The sequence below is a fragment of the Takifugu rubripes genome, chromosome 21 (assembly GCF_901000725.2).
Source record: "Takifugu rubripes chromosome 21, fTakRub1.2, whole genome shotgun sequence".
NCBI classification, from domain to species: domain Eukaryota; kingdom Metazoa; phylum Chordata; class Actinopteri; order Tetraodontiformes; family Tetraodontidae; genus Takifugu; species Takifugu rubripes.
Window position 1 is genome coordinate 18747672 of NC_042305.1, and position 15731 is coordinate 18763402.

The following is a 15731-nucleotide window of genomic DNA, read 5'->3' on the forward strand; positions in this document are numbered from 1 at the left end:
GGGCTCCTTCAGAGGGCTGGAGTAGGAACACTCAGGCAGGAAGGTTAGAGGCAAGCTGACTGATTGCAAGGTGCAACCTAAGGATCAGGAGCAGTCTGGGTGATAGATCCTGAACACACATGTGTCTCATAAGCCCTATACTTTCACACGGAAATGTCCACTTGTCCATTCATCTGTGAAGCTTTTTATCCTTACAGGTTAGGACAAAGAGAACCGGGTTCAGGAATCAGAGGGAGTGATAAAACAGCTAATGGGAAAAGACAGGACAGGGAGGCTTGACAGTAATCGAAATGTCCTTTCCCGTGATTGTCATTGCTATTCTGATAGACTGGCAGGTAGTACAATATGTCAAATAACACCACTTACCATTCAGCCTGTAAAGGGTAGACCTGTTTCCATTATGTCGGAAGAAACATATCTAAAAAATGTTTCCGGAAAGCCAACGCCCTGCATCGGAACAATCCATCACCATGGCTGGACGTCTCCGGCGGTAAATTCAATCAAACGGGCCGTGCTTTAACAGTCCTGACAAGGCAGTGCTCATCACACACACGAAAACAGATTTTACCCAAAATAACAAATGAAATAAAGAAGCGGCTGCTGCAGAAGCAATTTATCCCCTTTAGGAGAGTTTCCAAAGCTTTACATTTCCGTCCTCTTTCTTCTACTGCAACTTTTGTTATCAGTTCGTTTGGCATCACTCACGCCCAGAAGAGCGGACGGCCACAATCAAGCAAGTTATCTTGGTCAGTTTTCACCAGAGGCTTTTAAGCAAATGGAATCACCCATATACTGTACACATATACACGTATACACACATATATAGGGTACACTAGCTTGACCAGCCACCTCGGAATGATGTTATCACCAGCGAATGCTTTCAGCCATTAACACCACAGAAGCACGGGAAGCATGTGCCCTCTTTTCCACCCACAGGGGAGGTGAGACTCCTCGTAGTTAACATGCTGAAAGACTAGGAAGTGATCAAAGGCTCAGGAAAAAAAACAAGACCCATGACGGCTCCATGATTCTCTGAAAAGGCAGGAAAGGGAGGGCAAGAGCAGGTAAAAGGGGAGTGAACTGAAAGACCGAGAAGGAACAAAGCTACACAAATCTGAAACACATCAGAAGGCAGGCCTGGTCACGTGCATTTTATTGGAACGGGAGTTTCTATTTTTTTTTAAATATAAGGTGAACGTCTACAACACACGTGTCATACAAATATTCATACAAATTCTGACCTTGTGTGATGGTATCTAAATAAAACTAGCCCGTGAGGAGAGAAAACAGACACGCTCAAGGCCACATAGACGTGGCCCTGAGCTCCAAAAACATGAAGTGCACAAAGGCTGATTGAAAAAGCACAAAGAATCTTGAAACCATCAAAGTTTGTCCACCGGCTGCTGCAGAGGATGTTCATCAGGTTACACGGCTCCAATAAGCTCAGTACAAATTAACAGCCTCTCTTTAATGATGTCTAAGGAAAAGGTCAAATGTATGTGGGACCAATATTCCCTGCTAGACAATGCTGCTTAATAGGTGGGGGCTTTTGACCCTGGGCCGGTTGTAACCAGCTATTCAGAGGTCAGAAAAAAGTAATCGGATACATTTTTATTTCTATTTGGATTCCATTACAGGTAAATCAACTTTGGTTAGTCAATAATTGGCCAACCACAATGAAAACGATTGTGTTCCCAGCACTGTAATGGTGGGGTAGGAAATCTAAGCAGGTCTGAGTATGATTGTGTGTTGACACGTGCACATCGTTAAGTCTGTAATGAGAAGACAGAAGGGTACAGAAGAAAGGCACAAGTAATGCAGCACAGAGGACAACGTTGGAATCTAAATCAAGGGCCGAGGGCACTCGAGTCACCTAAAGAGCCCCTAAAGTCAGGTGTCAACTAATATGTGTCATCACTGGGACACAGGGTCACCGAGCAGAATGGATGAGGTCAGCGCCTGCGCTCACCTGCTCGCTCAACATGCACCATTAAACAGTCCCACAGTGGGCAAAAGGAATGGGCTGTCATTTGGGCGGGAAAAGGGGCTTCGCTCGGACACGAACATCTACAGCTTTAAACAGGGATTTTCCAACAGGGAACGCTGCCGGTGAGATCCAATCAGGTGGCAAGAGTCAATATTTGCATAGACACATTGAGCTAACGATGTGGCATTTTACATGATATCTTACATGTGCTGTAAATGCAGTAACACTCACAGATGTAGCTCATTTCCTCCGCTTAACAGTCAAACAGGTATAAATAAAACGCATCAGCAACACGCTGGATATGCGAAATGGCTCAGTTGTTTGCTGCTAAACCAGCTCTGTAATTACCTGAAGGATGTTTTAATTGTCGCATGTTCTACTCTTAATATTAGTCAACGCTTTAGCAGCTCGCCGAGTAAGATTGATTGGATAAATCAGTCGGAATTATGAGTAAACAGGAGGCCTGCCAATCAATGGTGTGTGAGAGAGTTTGTGTCTCAGCCCGAGTGTGGCTGAGGACGTGCCAGTAAGCACACGTGCATGCGCCTCGACATGTGCACGAGGGAAAGTATATAAGGCTGACAGCTGGGTTTGTTCAAAAGGCTTACTGAGCATTCTGTCTGTTTGGGTAGCAACAAGCACACAGTGTATCTGAACAAGGATCTAAAACCTGTGTCAACAGCACAGTAGAACTGGTGTAAACAGCCAGTGTCAACATACCAGCACACACACACACACCAATGGAGAACCAGCGCTGATTCTTTTGGTTCTTGTTTTAATGCTCTGTGGCATTAAAGATGAATAGATTGCAAATAGACACTGTATTAGCTGGAGACAAAATCAATCAGTTAATAAAGACTCCGCTTTAGCCGCAGAGGTGAATTAGCGGTGTTCACGTGTGTTTGCACAAACCGTGGCGGTGTTAACGCAGTGTGTGTGCAGGTACTTGGCCTTTCTGCGTGGATCACTTGCCAGTGTGCGTCCACCGGTACAGTACGACCCCACGGTGTGTGTGTGTCGATGCATGTGTGCGTCAGTCCATCAGCACGCCGGCGTCACAGCCTCTCACTAAGTCCCAGATTAACAGTGACAGGCAGAGATCCCTCTAATTATCTCTTCCTGGACCACATGCAAATGGCAGAGCAGCGTGGAGAGAGGCGATTGGCTGGGGCTGCTGCCGGGCTAATGAGACTGGCGACGGCACACCACCTCATCAAATACCACCAAAACAAATGTGCAACATCAAATAGATCCAGTCAGGGACGTCCTTACAAAGAAATCCAGTGCTCAGGCATCTACAGATGCCAACATGGCTCCTTTTAATGTAGCACAAATAACCCCATACTAAAATATGAGGAAGAACTTGCATCATCTCTGTAATCGGAAGCATTATTACAAGTTTTACAAGTCATCGTTCAGCATTCTAGTGCGATATAAAAATAAATGTGCTCTGCAAATAAAAAGTCCAACTCTGCAACACCTCCAGGGAATGTGAGGAAAGTTGGCAAATGGCACAGTACAGTTAGGAAAATAAGGGGAACACAGTTTTGGACTGGAACAGATGGTCACAGCCTGGCTCTAGACAATGCACTTCTCCAGTCAGCTAAAATGTCAACCCAGTAAATCAGCAGGAAGCATGGCAACAGCCTCAAACCGTGGCTCATGTCTTTAGTTGGGTCTCCGCTCCACGGTAACTGGGTGACAAAACCAGCTCCAGAGGCAAAAGGCAGGACCTTCGTTGTCTGCAAGAGGTGTCAAAAATAAAGCACGCTATGCGCAGCGGATCCATCAGTTCAGCTCACTTTACACCCCATAAAATCCATGTCCAGGGGTTGTGAGTCTGACTGAAGCAAAAGTGTTGTTGTGGATCGCTGCTGTAACCGTCTGAGTGGGGAGGATATTGATAAAGAATAAAATGTTGGCGTCTGCCTGTTAAAAGAACAAAAACCTGCAAACCACAACATTAGCGAAACATAGGTTAAACCCCAGAAAGTTCATAACCCACAAGGATAACCAGATAATCCCTTTAGAATGCTTTTCTTGTGGCATAAGCACAATTCTGTCAGTAATATTACTAGAACTATTGTAAAGAGCTGTAACCAATTCAGACCTTTTGGGGGTGGGGATTAGGGTAGCGATCTGGCTACAATCGGTTATGCTGCACAAAACCCAGAGAGAGATGAGAAAATGCATTTTCACATGAGTGCATTTCCATAAAGAGCATATTTCACTCTTGGAGGAACCCAAACATGCTCTGTACAGTAGAAATTACATGAGAAATCGGTATTCTTTGGGGTGTTGTTCATTCCTACAGTTTAGAATTTACCATCTTTTGAAATCACGCATCAATATCCACACCTTAAACAGATTTAACGTTCATTAGCTCGTATAATTATGCAACGGGCTTAAAGGGGAAAATGAATTCTCCACAGAGATTGAGGCCAATCCTGTAGTGGAATATCAAAACCACAGACATAACTGACATTTTGATATGCACATCACAATCTCCCTCTTGTCTACATATCTAGCATCTCATAATGTTAAAGATACTGGGATGCTCATCTGTGTGTGAGCTGCTTCATCCATTATAGCTCAATGTGCTTGAAAACAATCGTTGGTTATCTAAAGGCCTATTAAACAAAATGATTGAAATTAAAGTGACAGCAGCGTACACCTGCATCACACCTCCACCCCGTTCATGTTTATTGTTTTACTGTCTATCTATTGCCTGCTAAAGATTGTGACTGAGGTTACGGAGAAGATGGAACGTCAACATGTAGTAACCAGTAGTAATCCCCAGTCCAGAGCTGCTGTACTCACAGACCTGCGTCGTACTGACGGATGTGGTGTGTCCCCAGAATGGTTTGACCATGACCGCGGCCTGAGAAGATGGATCTGCCTTGACCCTCCAGTTCATTTTTCGAGGGACAAGACAAATATTTCATGTGTATCACACTAAAGAGTCACACTGGAGGTGAGCGGGGGTGCGGGGGAACTGAGGGATAGATACAGCAGAGGTGAAAGAAAGCGGGGTGGGGGGGTGGGGGAGGGGCTAGCATGCCTGCCTGGCTGACAGTCGACTCTGTTGGATGTGACTTTCACAGTCTGCTGGCGGTTTGTGTGGAAGCCATCACATCTGTGACTGGCTGTTTGATTAATGAGCCTCTCAGCTTGTCTGTGCAGTTTGAGGAGGGGCCGCGGCCTTATCCCAGGCATCGCTGATTTATTCGCCTTTGGAGCAAACCTCCAAATATCACAGACACTGAAATACAAGAGTGAAAGTTCACACACACGCGGGCAGACACATGTACACGCTCCACGATATGCATGCAAGTGCAGATCCCCAAGCACAAAGACAGGCATCGGAAGGGGACTCGTGTGTGTGCGTGTGTGTGTGCGTGTGTGTGTGGGTGTGTGTGTGTCGTCCCTCTCCACCACCTGCTTACGGCTAATGAAAACCTCAATGTGTCAGTGTGATCCAGGGCTAGAAAAGACAAAACACACCATGTATAACTAAGCAGACAAAAGATGTGCTCCGTCTCCAAAAACACAAACTCTCATTCCCGGCTGTCAGTCAGCAGGACACACACACACACACACACACACACACACACACACACACACACACACACACACACACACGTATGCAAGGGGATAGACAGGAGAAGAAAGAAATGGTGCATCGATGACGCCACACTCTTGATTCTCTACAGTGACAAGTCTTTTCACTTTCAGCCGTGCGAGACTCCGACGATGGCGTAACCGTTTCCACTTGTTTCTTTAGACACGGCCTGGAAATGTCGCAACCTTGGCGATGTTTAAAGCTAGCGGGATTAGGGCGACCACAAGCTCGAAACGTATCGTCACGCCACACTACGAGTCGGATAAATGAGTCAAGAGATATTTGCGTGTGCATCAGCGCGCAGTAGCACGTGCGTGCCCACCTGGAGGCGTGTACACAGAACTGGCTGCCAAACACGAGCACATACACCCCCATTCCCTCAAGCATAAAGTAAGACCATTAATCCAGACACACAGACATCCAACTTCTCCCCTGGTTGATCAGTGTCCGTGGAGTAAGACGAACATTCTGACATATTTGTTTTTATTTTATTCCCTGAGAAAAAGGCCCGCCATATGGCAGCGCCCAGGAACAGATGGTGATTGCCCACTTCCTGAAAGCACAAGCGTCTATTGCTGCAATTTAAGGAGCCACTCAAGCAAGAGAATGCCACCGACTGGCATTTTTCCACAAACTGCTATTGTTATAGACCTGAGGGGTAACAGCAACAATGAGACAATGCAGAGGAATTGGTTTAGTGTTCAGTAGTTACAGTATGGCTCGCCATATTAAGCTACTAAATCTACAGGTCAGTGCTGCTACATTAGAATGCTGTCAGCATGTAAAATAAAACTGCAGAGATGAGAACTTGAATTTGAATTCTGCTGAAAAAGATCACAGCCAGTGTAGCGACCATGTGTTGTCCCAGAACGGTTTTAGGAAATGGGATCTGGGCAACTGGACTACTACTACTGGCACACATGAATGTCCTTGAATGATATGTGGCCCTTATGATGAAGTGGAGGAGCTGCCCTGTGACACACGGAGCTTCATCTCTCACACGCTGCTCTTATCAACCAGGTCAAAGGACCTTCTCTGACATAGAGGCATGAAGAGAGTCTCACAAAGTCACCTTGTTAAATGGCAGATAATACGTGACTTGTGGCACTGGACTTTTTCTTCATTCAAGAAAAAACGTGAGACCTTGTCTCAATGACGGTTAGAACTACGGAGGGACATTAGTGCTTCCACGGATTCCAACAGTGCACGAGCTTTGTTCACAGTGTTTTCAGTGGATGGACGGACCAAGGACAAAAAACTCCTGAGTTAAAGAGTTTCGACTTTGACTCTTTGCCTCGACAACAACGTGCTGCTCAGGACTGAGACACTGTGGCCTCAACACAAACACTGGGCGTGCAACTCGTAGGGAAGGAAACACGGGTGTGAAACATCATTGAGTTGTTTTTGCAAGAATGGAGCTTTTCTTTATTGGTGGTGGGGAGAAGAAATAAGTGGAACATGTCAGAATGGTTCCCATAACCCTCAAACGTAACCCAATCACAAAAGGAATAATATGTAGCTATATGGATGGCGATGCCTCAGTCTATAGGGGACTACGCTGAGAAGCTCCGGTGCAGGAGGAGGAGGAGGTGCTGGGACACCTTCAAAACACTACCGAGGTACCGTTGAGCAAGGTAACAAACAGCAGGGCCCTACGATGATCTGGAGACTCTTTCAGGGGTGTAACCTGCAGAACCTCCCCGTGACCCCGAGACAGATGCAGTGGTCAAGAAGAAGAAAAAGAAAATATGAATATATCACAGCATCTTTAATTCATGTCTGAATTAGATCTCAGAGGGAGCCAGGATCACAACTGACAGTGATCTAACACCCAGTGATCTACCACCCAACCGTTACACTGCACCACAGCAAGCAGGCTAAACAGATTAGAAACAGTCAGAAACAGGCAGTAATCAACCAGAAGTGTAGCCCCGCCCACAGAACATCAGTCTATGAATTCAAACCGCCAGTCTACCGCTACAGCCGGTCAACCCTGGGGGTCCTGCAGCAGTATTAATCAGGCTGCTTTCTGCTGAAAAGCTCAATCTGCACATGATGGATGAGCCCTCGCACGGAGGGAAGTGAAGTGACAGGTGACAAAGAAGGACACGCACACCTGTATAAATCCACCCTCCGTCCTGTCTGGTCTCATGCTGCACCATCAAGGCAGCAGGGCGAGAGCGTGCGTAAGCGTGTGTGTATTTATGTGTGCGCAGGTGCAAGTGTCACAGCATGTGTCTTGCTCTGCTAATGAAGTCATTCGATCAGTGATTTAACAGCCCCGGTGTAAAAGCCCGCCGCCCTTAACTCATAGCCTTGCTCCATTAGAATGTGATAGAAACCCTGGGCACAATAACCGTCCTGCCACTGTAACAATATATAGGAGGCCAATGGGCCGCACTGCTAACGGGCGCCGGCCAGCCACTGCAATGAAATATAGGCTGTGGAGAGGAAGGGGAAGTCATTCAAGGAGACTAAAACTTACCCAAACCATCACAAGGTCATAATAATGGAGGCTTTTTTCCACATGATCAACAGTGTTAATCTCATTAATAAAAAGGCCAAGTGTGTAAGGCTGCTGGATATAGCGCGCTTTGTCTAGCAACCGGAACAAAGAGTGATTGTTGTGAAGCCTGAGTGAAAACAGTTGAGGGCAATTCAATCTGCAGTCGTGCAAAAAGTATTTTCTTATCTGCACTAAAAAACAGATCAGCAGATGCGATCGGTGCCCTGATCCCCAAACTGTCTTTTACAGCCCAAGAGATATCTTTGAGTCGGAGAAGGATCTGAGGGAAACGTTGACAGCTTCCATGTCGCCAGCTATGAGCCTCACTTCCTGCTCCGGCTCCGGCAGAACTAAAGCCATTCTCTAAATCCTCCATGAAATCTGCTCCTCTGGCCCTACAAAGAGGGGCTAATGAAGCAAATGGCAGAATCTTAGATGCTTGATACTGCAAGATTAGGCTGAATTATATAACCTTTACTCCCTCCTACCCTCATCCTTTCAACATTCTGGTGCCATGTCTGTACTGACTCATCTCTCCATTGTCTCCATGTCACCGACAATCCCAAACTTCAAGAGCAATCTCTCGTTTGCTCATTCTCATTCGGCCCCTCTTATCCACTTCATTCAGTTCCCATCCGTGAACGTTACGACATTAATTTGCTTCAGTCAAGCAATGACAGCCTCTGTATTACGGAGCAACAAGGCAGCATATACGGCTAAGAAGAATGGCCCGTGTTTGTGTACGTGTGGGTGAGGAGTCGGGTTGAGACATGAAGGTGACAAAACTCGTCAGAGCGCGGCGCCGAGCTCCGCACTTCACCCTTATTAGACCTGTGTCCTTGGCAGATGCAGAGCTTGCCCTTTCTTAGAGAGGGGTGTGTGTGTGTGTGTGTGTGTGTGTGTGTGTGTGTGTGTGTGTGTGTGTGTGTGTGTGTGTGCGACAATGGCAGTGATTTAGATTAGATTGGGTGTAGGTGTGGAGACAAGGTGCAGGAGTCCCATGGCTGGCAGTGTGACAGCTGAGAATGGAGAACAGGGAACAGCCTGAAGTGCTGCCATCTAATATGTGTCACATACCTGCATAAATATTTATGCCCACTGTAGATCAGAACAGGGGAGGGGGGGGGGAAGAGAAGGATGAGAGCAGAGAGGTGGACTTGGGTGAAAACTCCCAAACATGGTGGCCTGAAACATCTAAGCTAGCAAATGTAGCATTTTTTGGGAGGGGTTCAGAAGTTACTCTTAATTAAGCCCCTTTCTATAATATCTATTCATAGGTTCTTATGTAGAAGACCGGCATTGAATTTAGAATTTTCTATTTTATTGGGGGGTAGTATCCACATACATACATGCACCTCACATGCCTGAAGAGCTCTTTCCACACGTTCACTTTAGAGCCTCCAATCTTTGCGCCACTTCCAAACACCTGAGAGCAGTCAAACGTTTTGCTCTTCAACACATTTTAAGCATCAAAAGGGAAATTTCCCAACATCCCAACATTTTAGTGAAGCACAGTAATGGAGCAGCACACGCCTTCATCTTCCCTAAAGGTTGGTTCTCAGGGGCTCCGTGGAGGTGGTTCCTTACTGTTGGTTGTAATCCTAAACATGAATATAGCGAAACACAAATACATTTCAAACCGATACTTAGAAACACAACTGAAGTTAGTGTGTCCCAGCATCAGCGGTGAAACCTGATGACCCGGCAGTCGCGGAGCCTTTGTAACCAAACCACGGAACAGGTGTAACAAGTGAATGGGCGGGTTTACCTGTTGGCGAGCAGAGTTCTGAAGGTGACCTGACTGGTGCCCTGATATGCTGGCAGCAGCCTCGACCAGTCCCAGGCCCATTCGACCACGGCGCTCTGTTGATGTATGAGGACAGCGCATTGTTAGTTATTAATCAGGGTTAATATCATCAGTGCATTACTGCTCCAGCTGGGACCCGCTAACAAAAGATGAGGGGGGTCCCCAGCACAGGCTAGCAACACCAGGTGATCAATCATGTCCGCACAAGAAGCTTTTTACTCCAATAAGACAGCAATTAATTTATAAATCCATTTGGGGGGATGTAGCCATAATTTATAGAAAGATAAATCAATTTTGGGAGGGAGTCGTTACTCTTCTGACTACACTGTTTTCTTTTGTTTTTTTTAAACCCTCTTTAATGGCACCATGCCCCCCCCCCCCCCCCCAGGTCTCTCCCTCTGTTTTCTTAGAAACTCAAACTCACGTGATACGATTGGTGGAGCAAATAAAAATCAGATTGTTTTGAGTGCCAAAATGTCACTCTTATCTTCAGGCTTAGTTTTATTGACAAAAAGGGGGGAGCGCCGCTCTGCCCCCACCCCCGCACCATCCGTGCAGGTGATGGATGGAGGCAACTCCGTCCTCCTTCCTCCACTGTATGTGACAAACAACAGGAGCAGCTAAAGCAGAGAAGCAGTTTAATCATTCCCCTAACAGGGGGTTTCAATGCAAAGCTGTGGAGCCTCGCGTGGTCAGACGAACACAAGTCACAGGATTAAAGTGTCTCACGATGGCGACGACCATGGCGACGACCATGGCGACGGCGACGGCGACGGCGCGTTACACAGCATCGCAAAAAATTGTACAAAATATAAACACATTCAATCCTTTTTTTAAAATAAAGGATACGACAGTTTTGAGGATTTGTTCCTGCTCGTGTTGATTGTTTTGTGTGATATCAGTGGAATTTCCCTTGATAGAAGAAGGGAAATGAGGGGAAAGATGATAAAAAAACTCCCCCTTTATTGAGGAGAAAGTGAAATTTTATTGAGAATGTGGCGTCCCTCCTGGGGATGAGATTGGGGTAAAAGGGGCATGGTTCAACGTTCCAAAGAATGTGCTCCCTCCTTTAACATTACACACTTCCATGAAAGAAAACGAGCCTCTCATCATTCCACCCGATTTTTCTGCGTGCTGCCGCCGAGCTCCTGCCTGGAACAGCGACCTATAGAGAATAGGAACGCTGAGCCCTAGAAAGACCTGATAACTTCACAGTCTGCCACGCTAACCAGAGATTCAAACGGTGTCTAACCTTCATTTTTTTCAAGCTTCTGGCCTTGGAAGAAAGTTTAAAAACACGCACCTCCCTGCACATCATCACCCCCACACGGGTGAAGAGCTCACCACGGGGAAAAGCTGCATGAACTTTTACAATATCAACACTTTCATCCGTTTCTAGACAGGAATAATTGCCATTTAATAACAACAAATGAAAAACCTGATGGAGCCTCTTCTTTCCAATGTGGTCAAATTGCTGCAGCGGGTGGAAGCGGTTCAGGTCCACGTTACTGTCAGAGCCAACATCGAAGTTCACAGACTGAGGAGGAAACGCGGACGAGCTTGAGCTTCCCTGTAGTTTAAGCACCATCAATTCCTGAGTCGTACAGGAGAGAGAGAAGGAGAAGAAGAAGAGACGGGAGACACCTGCATAAGTAACAGAAATATAGAAAAGGTTTCTCAGAGGCCCAAGACCTCCCACCATCTGTGACACATTATTATCAGCATCCTTTGTTGTTTGCATCCGTGGTGATGATAAAGAATTTCTGAGTTTGTTTAACACTGTGACCCCGTCCAGCTAGTCCAACAATAGCAAAGACTAATTAGCTTCACACTGGCGAAGCCTTAAAAATGAACCTTAACGAACCCTCGTCAATTGGAAAACACAGACCGGGAAGAAAGTTTCAGGATCAGCAGAGTTTTTTTATACTTTTCCTTCTTCAACCTTTATCATAGTGTTGGTAGGGGCGTCCATGTGTGTGTGTGTGTGTGTGTGTGTGTGTGTGTTCATCATGTGTGGGCACCCTGGTGTGATTATAGTATCTTCTCATCCGTCAGCTTGACGTGGCCTCCAAACCTAATATCCAGGAGCTCAGTGTGTCAGTAACCTGCGTGTTTTCGCCCTCAACCTTGGATGTTGTGAAGCACTGAAGCTGCCGTGAGGTCACCTCGGACACAGGTGACTCACTCACACTCTTTGAAAACTTCCCTTTCATCACGTACATTTGTGAAGCAGATGGCTTGGAGGTCATTTTTTTGTCCAATACTTGCAACAAATTATGTGCACTAAAAGTAAATGTCACAATTGTGTTTATGTATTTTTATCAGTTTATCTTGTGATAATTACATTTTCAAAGCCACACATTCGATTCTCTCATCAACAAAGTCCACTGGGAAGAATCCGGCCAGCCATTATCACTGGATGTTGCACATTTTCATCTCTCTCAATGACGTTTCAGACCACGAATGCATCACGGCTACATGTTTCAGAAGCCCTTTCATTCACTTTAGGAGCCTCTCAAAAGGTTTTTAATCAGAGGTTTCGAATCAAAACATAACCATAAGTCTGATCAATGCCAAAGGAAAATGTCTTTCAGCTCTCTCAATCCCATTTTTGAAGATCTTTTACTCCAGAGTGTCTTTTTTTTCAGATAATGATGCTTCTAAGACAGCCTGAAGAGATCCATGGTGACTGTGACTGTTTTATGCTATGATGTGTCTCTTACACGTTTAGCACAGAAAATGGCGCTAGATTAAGGTCACCTGACTGCGCACAATCAGAACAAGCAGCCCGCCTCCCTCCTGTCTCCACCCCCCCATCATGAACAGCCTGCGGCCTCAGGCCAGCAGCCACCTAATTGCTGGGGAGTGGGAGTGCTTCCTTACCTCATTGCCTTGGATGATGTGATAGATCTGCCTCAGGTAGTCACTGCCACCTGCTTGGTGGCAGACCTCCAGCAGCACCAGGCCTATTTTCTGCTCAGTCAGTTCAGCTACAGTGACTCCGTTTTCCCCTCCTCGCTGAAATTCACTGGGAAGAAAACGAGGGGGAGAGGGAAGAGATGGGGATTGGACAGGATGTGAGGGAAAGAGAAGCAGTGAGAGGAACGATCCACGCGGTCCGCTCAGGCCTAGGGAGGTGTTTTACCTGGGACAGCATCACCACTCATGAGATAAACGTAATGATTCTGCCTGAACGATATCGGTAATGTTAAATCTTATGGATGAATAATAACGGAGAAAATACGATTTAAAAAATGGTGTGTGTGTGTGTGTGTGCTCTGCTAAAGGTGTAACTATGTGTCAAGGTCTTCAAGCGAGTACAGTCGTCCAACCCCAGCTGACACCTGCATCATTTTCCTGCCCTCCAAGTATGGACGGCTATCGCACAACCGTCCATCAACCCTTCTCCTTCACATCCACTTCCTGTCATTGTTCTCTCTCTCTTTCTCATCCTCTTTGTAATTATAAGGTGGCAGAAGCAGTGTCGCCTGTCAGCCAGCGATTGGCTGCTTGACATTGAGAGTCGCAGAGGAAGAGGGTCCCCTCTTCCACGGAGGTTCTCTCGTCCTCGTGGCTGGTGGGCCCGACGGCGGCGTTGTCAACGATGGTGGCTGTGCACCCGTGTCAGCACCTGAGCTGTATCCTTTCCTGTCCATCACTGTGCAGGTGAAGCAGATGATTGGATTCAGTCAGTGAGGTGATTAATGAGAGCCCCTCCGGATTTGGGACAGCCTATCAATCATGTCATTAGGGCCAATGTGCCCTGAAAGAGGCAGACCTCCGCCAAGGAATAACTGCATTCATCTTCATCTGTGTATGCATCCCGTCAGCCCAGCCAGGGTCACCATGATGGAGAACAATAATCTTCTCCTCTACAAATTACTTTGCAAAGACAAGGTGGGCGGCGTGAGGAGGGGGATAACAGTTGGGAGAGGAAGGAAAGAGAGCGGGATGAGGGAACCACAGTGGGAGGGCTCAGTGGGGGCAAATGCTCTCCTGTGAGGGCTGTAACCCCCCCTTTGTGTGGACCTGATGCCAATGAGTGCTGTGCCATTTTCATTTAGATTTTATTTTCTTTTTTGAGTTATGGCTTCCCCCGCCCGTCCCCCTCACGCTGTATTCTGATTGTTTACAAGCCGGGCGTCACTTCCCTGTGAAGGTTAGTTTAATGAATAGTAATGATCCCAGTGAGCGGCTTCGACAGGTGATACATAATCACTCTTCTTCCACTTTTTCCCCTTCTGCCGTCACGTCTTCTTTTCATCCCCTTCCTGCAACTCAACTCGACATCAGTTCTTATAAAAGGCCATAATTCACTTAGCTGTTCTTTTTTTAATTGTGGATGTTAAGTTGAAGTGCTGGATCGCCTTTTAATGAGGATGGATGCCTCCGGGGTATTTTCTATGATGAGCGAGCAGAGGCGTTGTTTCTGGGAATGAGCTCCACAAGCCTGAGCCAGAGGTCACAGGTCAGCCCAAAGTGAGGGCAGGTTTTCCCATCACTCCACTCAGTCAGATGCCGTGTCCATCATTTACCACCACAAACACATCTGAGCTCCATTGATCTTCCTCCAGTGAAAAATGTTCCGAATGCAACAATGCATCAGCATCGCTCAATTAAAAAGTAAATCTAAGCGGGATTCTTTTACATTGTTTTATTCGGTTTCTATATTGAATTTGATTCAGCTGAAGACACCATCCGTCACTCTGATCACTCTGAACCTCTTCCTGGATCAGACCCACGAGCCCTCAACCTCTGTCTCGCCATTGATCGATGACTAAAACGCTATTGAAACACAAACAAATGGTCTGGATTTTCTGACATTGTGGTATCGCAGGAACCTTCCCAGTGACCTCCGGCCAAACCTCTGAAGGTGGCCACCTCACCTGTGTGCACGGAGCTGTTGAGCCTTCTGCAGCTGGCTGTTTATCCACTTGGGTCTTTGCTCCTCCAGAGCCTGCAGCACTTTGTGCATTGCTGGTTTGGGAACGCCCTGACGGAGGAACGACGCAGCGGTCGGTCAAATGGTGCTTAAACATCAAGGCTACACTGCATTTCATCTTGTTTGAGCAGGAACTTCAGGTCAGACCTTCTGTTGAATGCCAATAATAAACTGCAGACACTCAGCCAGCAGGGACAGGGGCTCCTTGGCCCCTCGCTCCAGGGTCAGACCGCTGATGTGTTCCAGTGCTTCCAGGTCTTCAAGGCTCTGGATAAGAGATCCCATCAGGACCCAAAGCGGCAGCCCCACCAAGCGCAGGTGTCGAGAATGCTGGGCGTGTTTCTTCTCTGCTTCTTTGAAGAGGTAGTGGAGAGGAAGAGGCACGGATGCTACGAGCGAGGGCAGGTTGGAAAAAACCAAGGACAAGGTCTGAACCGTTAAGCGTATGACAGCTGCAGAGAAGGAGAAGACAGAAGGGACGAGAAAGACAGTGGGTTTATTTGGAAACAGATATGTTGTTCATTTTAAAGCACACTCACGGTTACTGTCAGCCTCTTTTCGCTCCGCGTCCAGGGGGGGGTAGTTCCACTCACTGGGGAGTTTCACCTGAATACTCTCCGGTACGGGGCACCTGACCAGGGCACCGCTGTGTTCTTTCTTGGCCTGCCAAATGGTGACCATTGACACCAGGTGGGTCAGGAGTCTTGTGGTAGACCTTGTGACCACCTCCCTGACACAGCTGATGAGAACCGGAACGCTGTGTGTTGGCTCTAGGAAAAACAGACCGGGAATGCTGGAGGAGCTTTGGATGTGCAAAACTTCATCACTTCAACAACTGAGGAACGTTTAACTCGACCAATCTGAATC

At 46.8% G+C, this 15731-nt stretch overlaps 1 protein-coding gene across 10 annotated transcripts in view; it reads right to left on the reverse strand.

The window, feature by feature from the left end:
• The window catches only part of kiaa0825 (KIAA0825 ortholog), a 90584-nt gene that overhangs the window by 41582 nt on the left and 33271 nt on the right, over positions 1-15731 (reverse strand). For 8 of the 10 annotated variants that reach the window (XM_029830044.1, XM_029830040.1, XM_029830042.1 and 5 more), the window contains 6 exons: positions 15404-15634; positions 15012-15316; positions 14809-14915; positions 12806-12950; positions 11361-11516; positions 9884-9978 (listed from right to left, as the gene is read on the reverse strand). In XM_029830044.1, coding sequence (XP_029685904.1) covers positions 9884-9978; positions 11361-11516; positions 12806-12950; positions 14809-14915; positions 15012-15316; positions 15404-15634 — 1039 coding nt within the window. The other 2 variants (XM_029830045.1, XM_011616061.2) reach the window with 2 other exon arrangements.